We start from the raw sequence: 19,732 nt of genomic DNA, 5'->3' as shown, positions 1-19,732 counted from the left end.
AAAACCGATTAAAGGGTTAACAGATGACGTGCACCCTAGTTCAAACAATTGGTAAAGTACTAGACATTTATTGTATGGGTTAAATGCATCATTGGTCACTGAATTTACATGGTTGTCTCAAAATGGTCACTCAACTTCAATTTGTCTCAATAAAATCACTCAACTTTGAGTTTTGTCTCAATTAGGTCACTCCATCGGTTTTAGTGGTTAAAATGCATCGATAATGACATGGGTGACACGTCAACATGAGTTAACTCAAATATCTGACCGAAACGAAATGTGACAGGCATATATCGGGTATTTTTATGGAAAAAAACTAAATTTTAATTTTTTTTTTCATAAAAATAATCGACACGTGATAGCCAGTTGGTGCATATATGGATGTCATGTGTCATTTCGATTAGAAATATGAGTTGTTTTATATTGATGTATCACTTATGTCATCATTCCGATGTTTTTTAATCATTGAAATCGTCATAGTGAACTAATTGAGACAAAACTCAAAGTTGAATGATTTGATCGAGACAAATTGAAGTTAAGTGACCAATGATGCATTTAACCTTTATTGTATCATACAAGTTTCACTCGAGGGGGATTTTAGTCAATTCGATGTTTATTATTGTTACCAAAACATGAATGGTGTGGGGCCAAAGTAGAAAAAGAAAAGCAAATCCAAAAATCTGATTCCCCAAAAGCAGTAGAAATACTTTTCCACCTGCACACACAATTTCATTCATTTGTTAGCACTTTCACAGAGACAAAACAGAGATGAAGAAATGGGGTGCGATTTTGTTCCTAATACTCGCGATTCAAACAAACGGGCTTGAATCGGCAGAAGATGGATTCGTAAACACAAATGGAGTTCAATTTATGCTGAACGGAAGTCCATTTTACGCGAACGGATTCAATGCTTACTGGCTCATGTATTTTGCGACGGATCCTTCCACGAGAGACAAAGTTTCTTCCGTCTTCCTACAAGCCAAACAGCACGGTCTTTCTCTCGCTAGAACTTGGGCTTTCAATGATGGCCAGGACAGAGCTTTGCAGAACGCTCCTGGTTCCTACGATGAAAAATCATTTCAGGTTAATTTAGTTTTTTTTTCAGCATTAATTTCGTGTTCTGGCTTCGTGATTTTGAGATTATTTGTTGATTGATGTGTTGATTTGGTTTGGTTTGGATTGGAAGGGATTGGATTTTGTGATTTCTGAAGCGAAGAGAAATGGGATTAAAGTGATATTGAGCCTCGTTAACAACTATGAGAACTTGGGTGGGAAAAAGCAGTACGTGAACTGGGCAAGGAATCAGGGACAATCTGTCTCTTCTGATGATGATTTTTTTACCAATTCCCTTGTCAAAGATTATTACAAAAATCATATCAAGGTAATTTCTATGCTAGATTTTCTTTTTTGGGAATTGTGAATTTAAACTTTTTGGGAAGTGTGAATTTAAACTCAATTTACAAAATAACAACATTTTAACAGTATTAATTTATTATTATGGAGCTTTTACACTTCAATTTTACAATAAAATGGTATCAATTTAGTTCCAATATATATTTTACAACTGTTGAGACTAAGATGTTGATATTTTGTAGGTTGGATCTAAATTGACACGTACCTGAAAATAGTCCATTTTGATACTTATCTCTCTTTTTAAAGTATAAGTTTATCCTTGATTTTTTTTTTTTTTTTTTGGGAAAACGTAAATATACTTTTAATTTAATAAATAATTATAGAGTAATTTTAGATCTAAATAGCAAAAAGTCAGTTTATACGGTTTAGGGGTGAAAAAATAAAACCAGCTTTGTTAGGCTTAGAACTTTTTTTTACCCTTACATATATGGAAAAAAAATTTGACGCTGGTTTGATCTGAAATTGGCAAAAAAAGAATGCACAATTCTTCATTAAGAGCTTGTTTGGTTCAATTATTTTTATTTGCGGTTGCTATTAGGTATTAGATATTAGCTTATTTTTTTTTGTTAAAAATAATTGTTTCGAAATTTTACCAAACTTTGAAATTAAAAGGCAAAAGAAGTTCCAAAAAATGAGACCAAAATGACACTAACACGATAGAGTTAAAGATGAACTTGTCAAAAGGGACAGAGCAAGGGGTATGCCGACACCCTATGCCTCTTGCCTCTATCTATGGGTTTGCATAAGAATCTTTTTTTATGAGTTCTGTTGTCTAAATTTGTATTGGCACCAAAATTTGCTCCAGGTTAGAACTATTAAGGATAAGATTTTAACATTTGTACGTTAAGTATATATGTGCATTTCTCAAAAAAAAAAAAAAGTTATGGAAAATTTGAATGTGATTCCTTTCTTCTATTATTTGTGGTTGCCATATTTTATTTTATTTTAAATAAATTCAACAAGAGGTTTTAGAACTTAAAACTAGTAGTGGCTGAGGCTTCACTATTTAATTGGATTTTTCTGGCCCTCTTATTCTTTGTTTGATGAAAATAAACTTTGGATAAATAGTTTAAAATACATTAGCGGATGCTGATTTTTTAAAAAATAATTTTGATAATATGTATTTGATTTTGCACCTATTATAACATCTGTCAACTTCTACATATTTTCTCTGTTAAACAATTGCTTTCATTGAAATATTTCTGGTATTCTGATGGAAATAAACTTTGGATAAATAGTTTAAACATTAATGTTCACATGGACCCTGATTCAATGTTGAATTTGGTCATTCACCGTTAGAACTAGACTGATTAAATCTAAGTCTTAGGATGCTTTAAGTCTTCACGTTAGGATTTTAATCAGCCTAGATCTAACGGTGAATGGTCAAATTCACGTAGTCGCCAGGGTCCATGTGAACACTACTGATAGTTTAAAATACATTAGCGGATGCTGAATTTTTTAAAATAATTTTGTATTTTATTTTGCACCTATTATAACATACTTCTGTCAACTTCTACATATTTTCTTTGTTAAACAATTGCTTTCATTGAAATATTTCTGGTATTCTGATGGGATTGAAAAAATGACACTAAAATTATTTTTATAAATGCGATATGTATTGTATATTTAGTCAATTATAATTCACTCATTCATAAACATTTGGGTTACGACGGTTGTGTTCATATGATCCTAATGACTAAATGAATTTGGTCATTTACATTTGGATCTAACAATAAATGACTAAATTTATTTGGTAATTATAGTGCAATCAATTGAATAATTAATATTGGAATATTTTGAAATTGTGTAATAGACTGTTCTTACAAGACGCAACACAATCACCGGAGTATCTTACAAAGATGAACCAACAATAATGGCTTGGGAGCTTATGAATGAGCCCAGATGCACTTCTGACCCTTCTGGAAAGACAATTCAGGTTAGGCGAATCTAACCAAGATCATTAAATATCACTATCACATGTAATTCTCATGACTACAAGACAAAGTCATTAACTTTATGGTTAATAATTCATATTGGCATGGCAGGCTTGGATTACAGAGATGGCTTCTTACTTAAAATCCATAGATAGCAATCACTTATTAGAAGTGGGTCTGGAAGGTTTTTATGGACAATCATCTGCTCAAAAACAGCAATTCAACCCTAATTTTCTAATTGGAACTGATTTCATTTCAAATAATCAGATTCCTGGCATTGATTTTGCCACTGTTCACTCTTATCCTGATCAATGGTAACCATTTCACGAATATGACACGATAGTCCGTTTTAACACCTATAGCTGATGGTTTATTTGTGTTGATTTCAGGCTGCCAAGTTCAGATGACAAAAGCTTGCTGTCTTTCTTGGACAATTGGCTCAGCAATCACATCGAGGATGCGCAGAACGTACTCCGGAAGCCACTTCTTTTTACGGAGTTTGGAAAATCATCAAAGACTGCTGCTTATAACCAGAGAGACCTGCTGTTCAATACAGTCTACTCAGCCATTTATTCGTCGGCCAGGGGTGGAGGTGCAGCTGCCGGAGGCATGTTCTGGCAACTTATGACTGAAGGAATGGACTCGTTCAGAGATGGCTATGAAGTCATCTTCAGTGAGAATCCATCCACAGCTAACATTATAGTCGATCAGTCTCGAAAGCTTAATAAGATCCGCAGGATGTATGTGAAGCTTCGGAATATAGCCAAGTGGAAGAAAGCAAATCATATTGTGTAAACTCGGTGATAGACCAGACCGGAGATGGTAGTAGTAACTTAGTAAGAGGTTTAAGAATAAAGTAAAGTAGCAGAGAGGTTTAAACATCAATATCAGATGAGTGAAATATGAATATATAAGTAGCCATATCCCAATTTTTCTTGTACATTGTCTCTTTACAATTTACACTAATTGCTAGATGCCTTAGTCTATCTTTATTACAATACTATTGCTAATGCAGCTTCGGCATTCGGCTCCATCTCTGTCGAAAACTGAACAGTAAGATCTCAGGATAACGAAAGACTCTTAAACAACTGTCCCGTCTTTGATCGTTGCGTTCTTCAGTATGACTGCAATACCTGATCTGATGTAAAAACCTTCTTCTGGCCTATCAGCTTCTTGAACACCCTGTGAATTTCACAAGATTTATCAATCAGACATTGGCAGTTCATTGAAACAAAGAAAACGAAACCGAACATAACGTTTAAAATGCATAAGAAGCTTCACTTACATCAGCATTTGTGATGACTACATCTCTTCCTATCTTTGCATTCTTGTCAATAATGCAATTCCTTGAAACAAAATTAACATATATCCAATGGATAAGTGAAAGCATTTGAAATCAATTGAAACCTCTAATGTTAGAACTATCAACTGAAAGAGAGTTGTGATCGAATTCTAACCGGATTTTGGTGTTCTGACCAACACCAATTGGAACCTTTCCTTCAGCTAGTAGAGAGGCGATTTCAGATTCAGTTTGATAGTAATCGGCTCCCATCATCATCGTATCCTACACAACAAGTGCAAGTTTCATAATCCATAACCAAAACAAGAAATGTCACTTGAAACATGAAGTTCAAAAACATGTTCCTATCTTTTCTGTGATCGAATTCCAAAAACATGGAAATCATATGCTTACTATGAGCTCCACACCGCTCTCAAGTCGTGATCGAACTCCTACGATTGAGTGTTGTATCCTACATTCTCGTAAGAAGCATCCATGTGATATTATGGCATCCACAATCTACAATAAACAAGTATGAGAAATTGAACACTTCGTTTTTAAGAGAGAAAAAAGAAAGCAAATACTAAGTTTAGATCATACCCTGCATTCATCAACTTTTGTTGGTGGCAAGAATCTAGGAGAAGTGAAGAAAGGTGTTTTAGGATCATAAAATTCGAACTTCGGTGGCTGCATCGACGAAAAATATTTCGTCAATTCATAATTTCACAGTATTATAACCTCCATCTAAGAGGAGATACTAAATAATTGCAAAAATATTCTAACTTTTGCTGATTGGCATTATTGAAGTATTACACAATGAAATCAAAGTGGCACCAACCTGTTCGGTTAGGCTCAAATTAGCATCGAAAAACGACTTTATGGTTCCGATGTCTTCCCAGTAGTCATTGAACAAATATGCCTAGCAAGATAAGACACGCACAAACTTTTACCAGCTGCGAAACATCGAAAAGAAAAATGAAGTCATTTTGAAGAGTATGTCAAAATCAATCACCTGGACTTTGTGGTCCTTCACTGCAGAGGGAATAATTTCCGAGCCAAAGTCATTGCATGACGGATAACTCCATCTAAGAAGCTTCTGAAGAACCTCACTCCTAAACACGTAAACTCCCATCGATGCAATGTAAGGAAATTCTAAAGCCTCTTGCTTAGATAAGCCAAGAAGAGTTGTATCAACTTGCTACAGATTGAAAGATAAATTACCAAAAGCAAACATTAGAGCATCATCTACTAAGGTTTTCGTGTGGAAAGAGCACAACGGGTTAGACTATTCACCATTGCTTTTAGATCATGGCCCTTCGGTTTCTCAGCAAATTGGACGATGCGTCCTCTGTCATCGATCTTCATTAGTCCATAATCTGATGCTCGGCTGAAACATAGACAAATTTCAAAAATACAAAAAATAACATAAGAACATGTCCTCTCCCTTCGAAACAGTCGTAATTTCAACAAAAGTTGGCCTATAGATCATTTAAGTTACGACAATATGAAAGTAAACATAGTAATTCAGACAGAATTCGAGCATTCCTTGCATCACAAGGTAAAAGTTCATCCGAATACCTGTCATCCATTGGCACACACGAAACAGTAATGTCTGCATTCGAATCAATGTGCTTCTGCAAAAATAGATTTCAAATCTCAGGAATGAATCATGTATGGGGAAAAAAAAGATCCTATCTTTAAACATTACCTGTATAAAATCTGTATAGTCCATTCGATAAAGATGATCACCGGATAAGATCAAAACATGCTCCACATTCTTGTACTTTGCATCCTAAGAAATCATTAGAAAGCCATTCACACCCTAAACTAGCATCAAAGAACACTAGCATCAAATCTTTAAAAAAACATTACAGCTTACCTCAAAGACCCATACAAATTGCCTCACCGCATCTGCTGTTCCTTGGAACCACCTTTTTCCTGCCTCCCCCGGTGTTTGAGTAGCAGCCAGAACCTGTTTCAAAGCGAATAGCATCTAAAAAATTGCTATTGTGCGGATTTAACGAAAGATAAATAAACAAACAATCGAAACACAGATTTACGTGGTTCACCAACGTTGTGTTGGCTAGTCTACGGGCAGAAGGAGAATAGTATTTATTAGAAGACCGAAAATCAGATTACAAATTAGGTTTACATAATGGAGTGTTTATAATACTCAATCTAACCTAATCCGACTTGGAAGCCACGATGTCGAATCCAAATAGAAAACCGAAACACAGTACTAATCCGAATAGGAAACAAGATATACCGTCGGGGCGGGGGCGACTCCACCCCCGGACCCAGGCCAGGGGCGACCCCGACTCACTGACCGGGCAGAGAGACCCGTTGCTTCCTATCGTAGTGTGTTATACTGATTCAGGCATTAGGACAATTGCAAAAACAATGACATAATACAACCTATTTGATGATTGCAACAGCTCTTATGAAGCTATGATTCGTATGGCAATGCGGATTTCTCAACAAAGTGCCACACCTGAGCATGGCAGAAGAACAAAGAATAACTTGGTATCACTACAAATAAAATACAGATAAAGTTTGAAGCTTTATTGCACTTCATACATAAAAAATCAAATTACCTCAACAAATCCATCCCCAAAACTAACACCATTGCCAAAATTATAAGTTCGAGCCAGGTGACGATTGAGTGAGAATGAATTGAATTGTGTTAGAATAAAAATCTTCCTTATGCCACTATTAATACAATTACTCATTGGAATATCAATCAGCCTGTAACAACCCCCAACTGGAACCTGCAATTAAAAGAAAAAAACCATTAAAGTATTGAGTTTTACATTCCAAACTCAATTGGGGGAAAATAAATTATCTTACTGCTGGTTTGGATCGTTTATTTGTGAGAGGAAAAAGACGAGTTCCAGCACCTCCTCCCAATATGATTGAAGCTACGTTTTTGGGGTCTACCCTTGGTGTCTCAACAACTGCTGGTGGATCAAATGTCTATAATTTAAGGAAAAAAGGTAAGATTCTGATTCATTCATCATCTTTTAGCTTTTTGAGATGCTTAAAGACAAAACTTAGTATGATCATTGATACCCATATCAATAATTTGCAAAAGTTGAAACTTTGATTTGACTACCTTTTCTTTGCTAAGGTCAGGTGTTAGAACAGAGTAGGTGACTCCGGGTATGATCATTTTTGTCGTCAGATTCTTCTGTAAACCTCTACTCTTCAGGCTTCCATTAACACTCTCTCCCCAAAACTTAGTACCTTTGTTAGCGCCAATATTGGGTGTAGGCCTCATAGCAAGACAGCAACAATCCATTGTTGAAAAGGGCAGAAAATTAGACACCCAGATGAGATGAGGTGATACTTTGATCTTTGATTTGAGAATGCAAGATCCAGGGAACTTGGAATCCTAAAAAAGGAAAAAGAGAAGATAGTTATGACATTTTGAATTGAGTGCAAGTGAAGTGTGAGTTTAAAAGTAAAACTACTTTCTAGTAAAGCAAGTACTTTCTTTCTATAAAAATTTAAGAAGAACCCAGATCAACAATAAATTTTGAAATTGAAATACAAAACTGTAAGAAAGAAGAAGCAAAAGTACCCAATACCCTGGTGCGAAAAAGATCAAAACTTTCTGTTGTAGAGAGAAAAAATGCAAGTTGGGGGTGGTGAAGTAGAGAAGCAATGTGAGAAAAAATGCAGAGAATGGAACTCTAAACTGTGTCTGTATATATGGCAGTCTTAACTGCACATTATGCGGTTGCCACGGACTTCCATGGGGACTTGGAAAGAGTTTTTTTTTTTTTAATCTTTCTGAGCTCAAACTCTTTTCTATTTCAAGCTCCGTGTTTACGTTTTCCTTTTTTCCTTTTTTTCCTATGTTTCTATTAATTTTTCATTTATGAAGCTTTCTTTCAAAGGAAATGAAAGAGATTGAGGGTAGCACCTAGCATGGCTGGGATATAAAATTAGTTCACCTTGTTTTCTAGAAACAAAATTCAAAAAATGGCAAAATTATATATATATATATATATATATATAGTATTAATATTTTTATATAAAATTTAATTATAATTATGATTTTCTACCATATGTTTGTGAAACTCTTAGCCTGTTGGGTGAGAGTTTACCTATGATCCTAAAAGTCATAGGTTCGAATCACATGGAGTGGGTTGATCGTTTTCCTTTCTCTTTAATGTGATCTTCCTTTGTGTTGTTTTTTTGGTAGGAAAATGAAAGAAAAACAAACAAACAGCCCCGAAAAAAGGAAGTCCGGAGGAGAAGAGAAAGTTGAGACTCCCAACATCCTCCATTGGCCTTCAGCAGCAAGGCGGTCTGCAACCCTGTTCTGCTCCCTGAAGACATGACCAAAGCTGATGGTGTCGAAGGAAGAACACAATCTCTTGATCTCTTTAACTAAATTTTGGCTACCTAAACAAATAGCCTTATTATCAGAGATCATTTTAACCGCTTCGAGGTTGTCAGATTCCACGAGCAGTCTTTTCAAACCCAGATTTTTGGCGAGCCTAAGTCCAGAGAAGATCCCCCAGAGCTCAGCAGTGAAGGAAGAACTCACCCCTAGGTTCTGAGCAAAGCCAGACACCCAAGCACCACCAGCATCTCTCAAAACACCTCCAGCCGCAATTCTGTCGTCCACAAGACACGAGCCATCAGTATTTAACTTCACTATCCCTTCACCCGGTCTACTCCAACCAAAAAGCTGAACTACATTCCTCTGGATAGTACTAGATAAATTATCCTCCTTGAAACTAGTAATAATAGAATTAATTTTTTTGGAGAAAAAAGCAAGTAAATTAGAAATAACAATAGCTCATTCTCCAAAGATATCAGCATTCCTCCACTGCCAAAGCTGGTGACAGGCAACGACAAAGAGGATAGCACCATGCTCCAAGTCAGACATTAACAAACCACTAACACCATCTATAAACCAATCATGATCATAATAGGCCAAGAAATCAGGTAGCAAATGGACCGGAAGAATTTTCCTCCACACATTTTTACTCTTCGTACAATCTCTAAGAACATGGCTGATGGTTTCTGCCTGAGCTCTGCACCTACTACAAGTATCAGCCTCTACTAAATGGCATCTTTTCCTTTCTACATTCGTAAGAAATCTATTCTTTGCACCAAGCCACATGAAACTCCTAATGTGATAGGGAACTTTCAAGGCCCAAATGTTTTTCCAAGCGACTGAAGGAGGAGTATCCAAGTTAAGATTGAAGGCCTCAAACGCAGATTTGCAAGAATAAGCCCCGTTGTTCGTAAGGGACCAATAGTGATTATCCCCATCTTCCTCCTTACTACTAACTTTAACTCCCCGAATCTTAAGGAGTGTTTCCATATTAAGGTAAGCATCAAATCTCGACCAAATTCAATCTCCCTCCGAGTCCACCACATCAGCAATACTCCAATTACGAATCTCCAGAGGCGGCGGGGCAGTACACACCTCTACTAAAGGCTTCTTCCCATACCAGATGTCATTCCAAAAACTAATTGATTTTCCATTGCCCACTAACCAACCAATCCCAGAGCAGAACTCAGAAAACACTACATTAACCCCTTTCCATAAGAAGGAACAATTAAGAGCTCTCTCTTTTGGGCCCCCAAAAATCCTATCATTTCTATATTTCCCACACAATAACCGAACCCAAAGAGCTGACGGGGATTGCCACATTCTCCAAAGAAGCTTCATTAACAGCACTTTATTATTGTCCCTGGCTTGTCTAATCCCTAAACCTTCCATGTTTTTAGGTTGGCAAACTTCCCTCCACGGGACCAAATGAACTTTTTTCCCCTCTTCTGAGTTCCCCCACAGGAACCAACGATTGATTTTGTCAAGGCCATTAAGAACAGGCTCCGGCAGCTTACAAGCTTGCATAATGTGATTGGGAGCCGCACAGTTCACTGATTGGATCAAGGTAAGACGTCCCGCAAGAGAAAGGGATTTAGCTTTCCAATTAGCACGCTTATTATTAGTTTTATCGAAGATCGCTTTAAAAGAGGCTTTTGAAACCCTATCACTATGGAGAGGAACCCCTAGATAGTTACCAAAAACCTTGGTTAGAGGAATACCGGACATCTCACTCATCTTCTTACAGACCCTTTGGTCCATATTTTTAGAGCACAACATTCTCGACTTCTGGATGTTAAACTTTTGACCTGAAGCAGAACAAAAGTTAGTAAGGATATCCATAATCACACTAATCTGCTCCTCACTTCCTTCAATAAAGATCATCACATCATCAGCAAAGAACAAATGAGTGACCGGGGGACAGAATTTATTAATGGAAACTGGATGAAGCCTCCCAGTGCTAACAGCGTCTTGGATAAGATGAGTTAGCCTCTCCATAGCAATAGCAAATAAGAACATGCTCATAGGGTCCCCTTGACGGATGCCCCGGGAAGGACTAAACTCCTCGGACAAATCCCCATTAATCAAAACTTGGAAGACCGGAGAAGAAATACAAACCTCAATTAATTTCCTCCAATTATCCGGAATCCCAACTCTCTCCAGGCTATCAAGAAGAAAACTCCAGTTAATCCGATCGTAGGCTTTCTCCAGATCCAGCTTCATAGCCACAATACCACGCTTACCCTTTTTAATCTTCATTGAGTGAACCATCTCCTGCGCGACAACAATATTATCCATCATCTGTCTCCTGGGGACAAAACTGCCTTGATTCTGGCTAATAATATCAGGGAGAATACATCGAAGTCTATTAGCCACGATTTGGTAACCACCTTATAAATCACATTACACAAACTAATAGGTCTCATCTGTAAGAAAGAGGAAGGCTTCTCCACCTTAGGAATCAAGACCAGAAGAGTTTTATTCACAAGCCTAATATCCTCAGACCCATCAAAAACCCCTTTTACAAAACTGTAAATTCCCTCTTTTACAGTTTTCCAATGCTTATGATAAAAGCCGGCCGGGAGCCCATCAATCCCAGGAGCTTTAGTAGCGCCAATGCAAAACACAGCCTGACCAATCTCCTTTTGATCAATAGGGTGAAATGCTTCAATAATCTTATCCTCACAAACCGTCGGAAACGTAGACCTGGACAGAGCTCCAACCAAATCCACCGGATCTTCTTTAAATAACTCTTTATAGAAATTGAGGGCCAAGAGGCGGATTTCTTCATCCTTATAAACCCAATTACCATAAGGATTTTTTATAGCATCAATCTGATTTTTCTGCCTTCTGATAACAGTAGAAAGATGGAAATACCCGTATTATGATCGTCGTCCTTAATCCAAGCTTTCCTTGATTTTTGAAACCAAAGTAATTCCTCTTGTTTAAGCACAGCTTCCAACTCATTCTGGAGGGATCTCAGAAGACAACTTAAACTATGGTCAAACCTTATCTCCAAGATACGCTGGATGCCTTCAATCCTACTCAGAATTTTCTGTTTCCTCCTGATAATATGGACAAAAATGTTCCTATTCCAGCCCACTACATTACTTTTAAAACCCTCCGAAGCTAGTAAGACATTAGAATGAGGTTTCCAATTATCATGAACAAAGTTTTTAAACTCAGGGTGAGATTCCCAAGCCACCAAATACCTAAAAGGTCTTCCCCCTCTAGGACGAGGAGCTCTCACCAACCTGACTAAGATAGGACAATGATCAGAATGAAGGAAGGGGAGATTCAACACAGCCGCTTCAGGAAACCTACTCTGAGCAACAATATTAGCATAAACTTTGTCCAACCGAACAAAGGTACTATTATGTTTCCAAGTAAACTTATGACCAGCAGCACCAATATCCGTCAGTCCACACAAATCCATATCCTTCTTATGATTAAGACACCTATTAATATAGTGAATCCCTCCCCTTCTTTGATCACTCATAATAGCAATATCATTAAAATCTCCAGTTACAAACCAGGCATCCATCATACTCGTACTTAAAGTAAACAAAACCTCCCAAAGGCGTTTACGATTGGCCAGAATAGGATCAGCATACACAATAGTGATAAAGAGGGGTTTATTACCAGGGTAAGTAACTTTACTGTGAATAAATTGTTTATCCATCTTCACGATATCAAAATGAACAAGATCAGGCTTCCAAAAAATCTAAATACCACCAGCGCGGCCAGTAGCCTCCGACCTGACACACTTCCAACTTCTAAATAATTTAACCACTTCATCTGCTTTAACTCCACTGATCTTAGTTTCCAGTAAAGCAAAACAAGAAGGGTTGAACTGCTTAATTAAATCCTTAACATGAATACGGGTCGCCTTGCTTGCCGCTCCTCTCACATTCCAAACAACCAAATTCATCAAAAAGAGGACAACAAACACATGCCCAGCTCAACTAAACCAGATATTTATTTGGAGCTCCTAAGAACCTAGAAGAGGTACCTACAGACCCCATTTTCTCCAAGAAGCCAAAAGAATTGTAATTCTTTTGGCTACCCTTAAGCTTCTTCATATTCATCTTATTAACCCCCATGGTTTTCCCATTTCTAACCTCAATACCGACTTTAGAAAAACTAACCTCTTTATTCACCTCAGATACTTGAGGATCATGAACCTGAGGACAATTCTAAGATGCTTCTTTGGATTCAAACAGAGGGTTGACAATCTCCATTTTATTTCCTACTGGATCTGCAAGTTCTAAGTCTGGAATTTCCAACTCTGATTGACCATTAGTAGGTCCAGGGTCTTGATCTCCATCCACGGGAAGAACCTCAAATCTAAATCCAGAACATACCTCCAAAGGGTTGCCGATAACATCACATTTCTTTGGACTAGATATCTCCTTCCTTCTATAATCCTTCTGGTGCAGGATTTGATCATTATTAAAGTCAGGAGGAAGATTGTGGGCCACAGGAGTGCGCGTCCTTTGTCTCCCAGAACGCTTAACAACCATCCAAGGGCCAAAATTCCTCCCATCCCCTTGGATACCCTCTTCCCTGGCCATGACAGCTTTAACAACATCCTTATTTACCTTCTTCTTTTTAGGGCAACCCTGATAAGTATGACCAAACATCCCACATTCATAACAGATATTATGGATCCCTTCATACTCTATATAGTATATTGTATGTTGTAAACAGAATTTAAACAAAAGGGGTTTTTCTACGTCAATATCAATACAAACTCTAGCAAACTTGCCCCTTTCAGCTCCAATAGTAGTTTTATCCACATGATGGACTTTACCAACAAGACCAGCAATTTTCTTTAGGAATATTTCATTATAATACTCAATCGGGAGACCCGGGAATCTCACCCAAGTCAGAATCCTATTAACCGAACAATCCCTTGGGTTGAAGTTAGGAACCCAATGCCTTATGGCCAGAACATGATTCGATATAATATAGGGGCCTCCATTGATAACAGCTTCATAATCTTCCGCCTGTGTAAACTTAATGACATAATAATCATTTTCCAAGTCAGTGATACTGACTTTCCCTTTTTTAGCCCACTAGGCACGGATTCTCTAAGCAAAATAATTAAAACCAATTCTTTTCCCTAGTACTGTCATTATTAAAGACAGTTTCCATTTAGAACGAATGGACCGTTTATCGGCCGAGGACAAACGAATCATAGGACACAAAGGATCGTCTTGTTCCTCATCCTCCATATCTGAATCTGACAAAATTTCCTCTAAGTCTTCATCCTCCATCCCTCCGTTCAGGGATGTATCCTCCTCCACCACGCCCATGACCGTGTCTTTCCAAGACATTTTCACCTTTCCCGGTAACACACACCCTTGCACCCCATCAACCAACTCCTCCCTACCCCTTATTACGGAATCATCCTGGGGATTCAAAGGGGAATTAATTGCCGCTTCAAGAACCCCCACAGAAGCCGTCTGATTATTGCAAGCTTCATTATATTTTAATCTTCCTTTGTTTAAGTGCATTGTGCACACCTTTTAAAAAAAAATATGTGTTTAATAAATTAATTAATGAAACTTTTATATAATTTAGATAAATAAATACATTGATATATTTTACTTTTGAATAATTTTATATTATGTATATTTTAAATTAATATATATTTTTATTGATAATTCAAATCTAATTAAAATTAATTTTAAAAATAAAAAGTGATTAATTTTTTATAGAATTTAATTACAAGGTAAATGATTTACTTACTTTTACAAAAGTCAATAATTTCTATTTTATAGTAATTTTAATATATATTTTTTCATAATTTTTAATTGGAATTTTTTAAAATAATAATAATAAAATAGAAGATTAATTAAGAATATATTAGAATATAATGAAAAATTTTAAATTAAACTACAATTAAAATTCAATATTATATCTAAGATATAAAAAAAATTACAATCTATGTTGAAATTTTATTATGCTATAAACTATTACAATCCATGATTTTCTAATATTGCACATAAAGAGAATTTATCAATTCAATATGTTACATATATACATTTAGTCTTTACATTGAAGAACAATGTACATTTAGTCTTTGCATTAAAAAACTTCAGTTACATATAAAAAATTCATAAAAATTAGACATAAATTCGTTTTTTATAATCATTTTGCTTGATGGAATTTCATGATCACCAAAGTATTTGAATTCAATTATTCATTACGCTACAATATCCTGATATATCTAATTGAATCAGCTTAAGGTGATGAGTTCTTTTATTTTCATCTTGCAACATCCCATCAAGACCTTCAATCAATTTGTTCTTCATTCTTTTACTCTATACAATATCAGTCATGCTCAAAGATATTACTTCTTTGACTTGATTAATATTATCTAATAATTATATATTATTGAATTTCGAAAGAAAGAACATGAAACAAACAAAGGAATAGAAAATAAAAATGAAGGGACGAAAAGGAAAATTATGAGGGAATTATCTTTGTCTCGTTTTTTTATTTCGAAAATAAGATAGAATGTCAAAATATAGATATATAAAGAGGGGAATGAAAATATTTTTTGCACATTAATTCAAAATTTTATTTTTTTAATAAGTATTAAGTCCACAAATTAATTTTAGTTAAATAGAATTAAATCACAAATGTAACCACTCAATACCAAAAAAATCGTTTATAATTAATAAGTGAAATTAATTCTATTATTTAGAGTTGTTAACCTCAATATTTTCAGATATTAAAGAGATTCAAATAATAACATTTTTAGTTAGTATTTTCCAACAATTGTCTTATGGTCATGTTTCATTTTCATCTAGAAAAGACAATGTTGTAAAAACAATTATCTTAATATCCTACAATTAATGTACATTTTAGGATTTGGAGCATCAAATTTTTTTACCTTCATTTTGAGCTCATATCTAGCATAATCTAAATTCTTCAAAAAATAAACATTTCATCTAGCATACCTTCAATCTGATTGTAAATCCCTTATGGCGACTGAAGTATATCAGGTTATGGAGATTGTTGTGTTTTACTCCCTCATTGTCTTGTTTCAGTTTTGATAAGTGAATAATAAATTTCTTATTTTCTTTTTAAAAAGTGTATTAGACGCTTATAATCCTCTTTCACCTTACTTATTTATCCTATGTCTGGAACGCCTAAGTCATATGATTTATGATGCTATTGCAGCCTCAGTTTGGAAACCGATAAATCTATCTAGGAGTGGGCCTCCTCTCTTCCACTTCTTCTTTGCAGATGACATTGTTATGATGGTTGAGGCTCATGTGGATCAGGCCCACACTATCTGTAAGGTTCTTGATACTTTTTGTGATTGCTTAGGTCAGAATGCGAGTTTCATAAAATCGAAAGTTTTCTTCTCTCCGAATGTGCACCAGCGTGATAGGGATAGTATTTGTCATACTCTTGGTATCCTTGAAACCCATGATCTTGGGGTTTACTTATGCATGCCTCTTCTTTATGAACGAGTGTCTAAGAACACTTATCAACGTGTTGTTTATCGGGTGTAGGATCGACTCTCGGGGATGGAAGTCGTAGAATCTTTCCCAGCCTGCCCACATTGCTTTGGTCAAGTCTGTCACCGTGGCTATTTCTAGATATACTATGCAAAATGCGGCTCTTCCTTTGTGAATCTGTAACAAATATGACTCCTTGAACCGAAGTTTCATATGGGGTTCTTATTCGGGAGCTCGTGTTGGAGTTTTATGTCATATAGACAACTGTTTTAGGATATAAATATTAATGAATACATTGTTTATTTAAATCATTTGTCTTTAATAAGATATAGTATGATTAAAACTATATATGAAAGACATTAATCTTTTGTAAGTAAAAGCAATCACAAGTTTATTTGAAGTAGTTATAAAGTGTTCATACAAGGATGAAGTGAGACTATACTTTATAATAAGTTAATAAACTTAAAAGCAGCCCAAGTCAAGTAAATGTTAAAGGGGTTGGCATATTACTGTTGAGACTTGCATGTAACAGTGTTTTCTGTCGAGACAGAGAGCTGACCTCACAAGCTTTAGATATGAAGATATCTAGACAGTTACATGGATCCATTGAAGTAGTTCATTAGGATTGAGACCCGACTTGAGATAACAGTATGGATAATTTATCTAAGTATCAATTGTTCATCTCATTGATGTTAGTAGGTATGGCGTGTGATGCTTTGATTCTGTGCGAGCACAATCCACTACAGGGGAGGCTCTAGGGTGTGTCAGAGCAGGGTTAGATATCACATAAAGTAATTACAGGATAGTTAATGATAGATTGAGCATTCGTCACTCCTGATAAGTAGGAGATATATCCAAAGGGCCGCTTGTGGTGAATTGACTGAAATCCTTGCAATATGATAGCATTAAGAGTAGAAATAAAGATTTCACTTAACTTATCTTTTAGAGTTAATTCCACTTAAACAAGTATAACAGATTATTCGTTATATGTAACATGACACGTTCCATGGTTATAAAAATTGTCTAAAGGATATAATTGATGAAGGATCGAATTATACTGGACATAATACGGAAAAGTAAATGTCAGTATTCAACCTGGCTTCTTATTGCACTAGGAGAATGTCTAAGGTTCTGCTAGTAACAGCTCGCGAAATCATTCTGTTATATATAAGTTGAAATTAATCAGAATGAATTAATTCCAAAAGATATATACGGCTAGTAGCAATAAGAACCTAATGGGTTGCACATGGGACTTGGAATCTGAGGACGGAATTGTAATTTAGAGGGACTAACTATATGGGCCGAATTTTGTAGTATATTTAGGGATAAAATAATTTGATTAATAATTATAATTAGATTAGAATTGTAAATTAAATTATATGATTATCTCATAATATTAATTAGAAGTTTTAACGTGATTATAACTCTAATTAATTATCTTTAACTTAAATTAATATCTAATTGGATTAGAATTATTATCTAAATATATTATGATATTATTAAGATATTAATAAGTATTTATTTAATTATCTAATTAGTAATCCTATTCCGAATTGGATTTTATTTCCTTAATTAAATAATACAACTAGGGTTAGGATTTGATAAGTCTATAAATAGACCCCCTCCCCCTAGGAATTTCGGCCATCACAATATTGGAGGCTAGGAATTGTTCCGAAATCATCCTGTCTAAATTACTCTCTCTTTGATCTTTTGTCGATTCCTTTAGCGACAATCAATTTAGATTGCGATTCATTGGTTGATTATTAATCGCTTTTCTTTTCTGTTGTGATCATTGTTCGTGATACATGGATGATAACATCGAGATATTATTCCAAGGACCAAAAGAGATATTCACCTTTAAGTACGCCGCATGGTGATCCCCAAAGGGAAGCTGGCAGGCGGATCTCCCCGGATCAGCTCTGAGAGATCCGCTGGCGGACCTATGAGGCGAATCTCTTCATTCGCCGCTATAACGGCTGGCCGCCGACTCAGCCATAAAGATCATTAATGAGTTATTAATTAGTTAAAGGTTAAAGATGACTCATAACCGCCATTAATGGAGCATTAATGGAGACTTTCTAGTTACCTGAAGGTTACAACTTCTCAGCTATATATAGCCTGATTCCCTAGGCTTTCAAGGTACACACATTCATACAATCCTTGTCAATTCAGTTCGTTTTCTTGATTCATCTTACTGACTTTGGCATCGGAGTGTCCCCGGCCGATCCCAACGGTGCCTCACAGGGAAGTACTCCGATCAAGGATTTTTCCACAAGTTATCATTGGTGCGGTGAGCGTGGAATCCTTAATCAAACAAAGGGTTTTTCGTTCACACTAAAAAACTATGACAAACGGAAATCAAAATCCCACCTCTGGGATTGAAACACCATTAGTTACACCATCTAGTGCTGGTCGCACCGATTCAACTGCTCCTGTAACGCACGTCAATAGTAGCATGCCTCCGGATGCTTTCATCAATATGTGTGCTCAGGATATTGGAGAATGGTACAGACCTGAGATGGGAGATCGCCTCCGATTATTCATGACCCTTCCTCCACGTTGGAGCACGACGTCCACATCAGCCGTTTCATCTTGGCCTTTGTTAAACTTCGGCCTTGGACCAGGTGCCCAGGGTTCTTCGTTCCTCCAAGCTCACAACACGGATTCCATGATAACTGCCACGACATCGAGTGGCGAGCGGCCAATTAATCGGGAGTTATTCCCTGGTGAAGGAAGTCAAAGAAATGATACGACCCTTCCTGGCGGATCTAGGGGTCCAGGGTTAAATCTTGGTGGGTCCGATATACCCAGGCGTCCACGGACGAATTTATCCCTTGGCGGATCCAAAGGGCGAACTCACAAGAAGCATAGAAAGGAGAAAGGTAGGCGGACAAGGTCACCTTCGCCCCGACGAGCGAGAGCCTCCCGTCGTGGCAGATCGCCCCCATTTACTGGACGTAGACAAAGTAAAAGGCCAGAAAAGACACCCCATTCAAGTGGACCGCCGCCATCGCCACCTCTAGGAACTGTTGGACACATCTCGTCGGGAAGCCAAGGGGGAAGAAATGGGTCGGCTCCCCCAGGTGGAGGAAATGGAGGAGGGGGTGGTGGAGGAGGAGGAAACGGAAGAGGAGGCAGACGTGGTAATGAAGGAGGGCGTTCGCCATCAGATCCATCGTCTGATTCAAGTTCTTCTTCTTCTTCTCCAAGCAGATCACTACGAAGAGGTCATCCCAGGGCGAATCCGAAAAATTTTGATGATAAAGTTAGGGCCCTA

The 19,732-nt window shown here is 36.6% G+C and overlaps 2 protein-coding genes across 3 annotated transcripts; one reads left to right on the top strand and one right to left on the bottom strand.

Moving 5' to 3' along the window:
• Positions 1-676: 676 nt before the first annotated feature.
• Positions 677-4,287, top strand: LOC136235177 (mannan endo-1,4-beta-mannosidase 7-like). The gene is made up of 5 exons (XM_066024728.1): positions 677-1,083; positions 1,187-1,381; positions 3,227-3,349; positions 3,459-3,661; positions 3,737-4,287. Exons 1-5 carry the CDS (start codon positions 769-771, stop codon positions 4,140-4,142), a joined length of 1,242 nt encoding a protein of 413 aa, XP_065880800.1. The 5' UTR covers positions 677-768; the 3' UTR covers positions 4,143-4,287.
• LOC136235176 (glucose-1-phosphate adenylyltransferase large subunit 1-like) lies at positions 4,240-8,519 on the bottom strand. Of its 2 annotated transcripts, none has more exons than XM_066024726.1 (15): positions 8,207-8,519; positions 7,739-8,017; positions 7,474-7,599; positions 7,221-7,394; positions 6,506-6,598; positions 6,335-6,418; positions 6,205-6,260; positions 5,920-6,013; positions 5,639-5,824; positions 5,465-5,545; positions 5,227-5,313; positions 5,041-5,145; positions 4,805-4,911; positions 4,633-4,693; positions 4,240-4,529 (listed from the first exon to the last, which is right to left on the bottom strand). In XM_066024726.1, exons 2-15 carry the CDS (start codon positions 7,922-7,924, stop codon positions 4,428-4,430), a joined length of 1,542 nt encoding a protein of 513 aa, XP_065880798.1. In that variant the 5' UTR covers positions 7,925-8,017; positions 8,207-8,519; the 3' UTR covers positions 4,240-4,427. The 2 variants fall into 2 exon arrangements, with proteins under 2 accessions (XP_065880798.1, XP_065880799.1); XM_066024727.1 differs by having other exon boundaries at positions 8,214-8,519.
• Between the last annotated feature and the right edge of the window lie 11,213 nt (positions 8,520-19,732).

Source organism: Euphorbia lathyris, chromosome 7 (assembly GCF_963576675.1).
Source record: "Euphorbia lathyris chromosome 7, ddEupLath1.1, whole genome shotgun sequence".
In the NCBI taxonomy this organism is placed as follows: Eukaryota; Viridiplantae; Streptophyta; class Magnoliopsida; order Malpighiales; family Euphorbiaceae; genus Euphorbia; species Euphorbia lathyris.
This window is presented reverse-complemented; position numbering and strand designations above follow the sequence as displayed.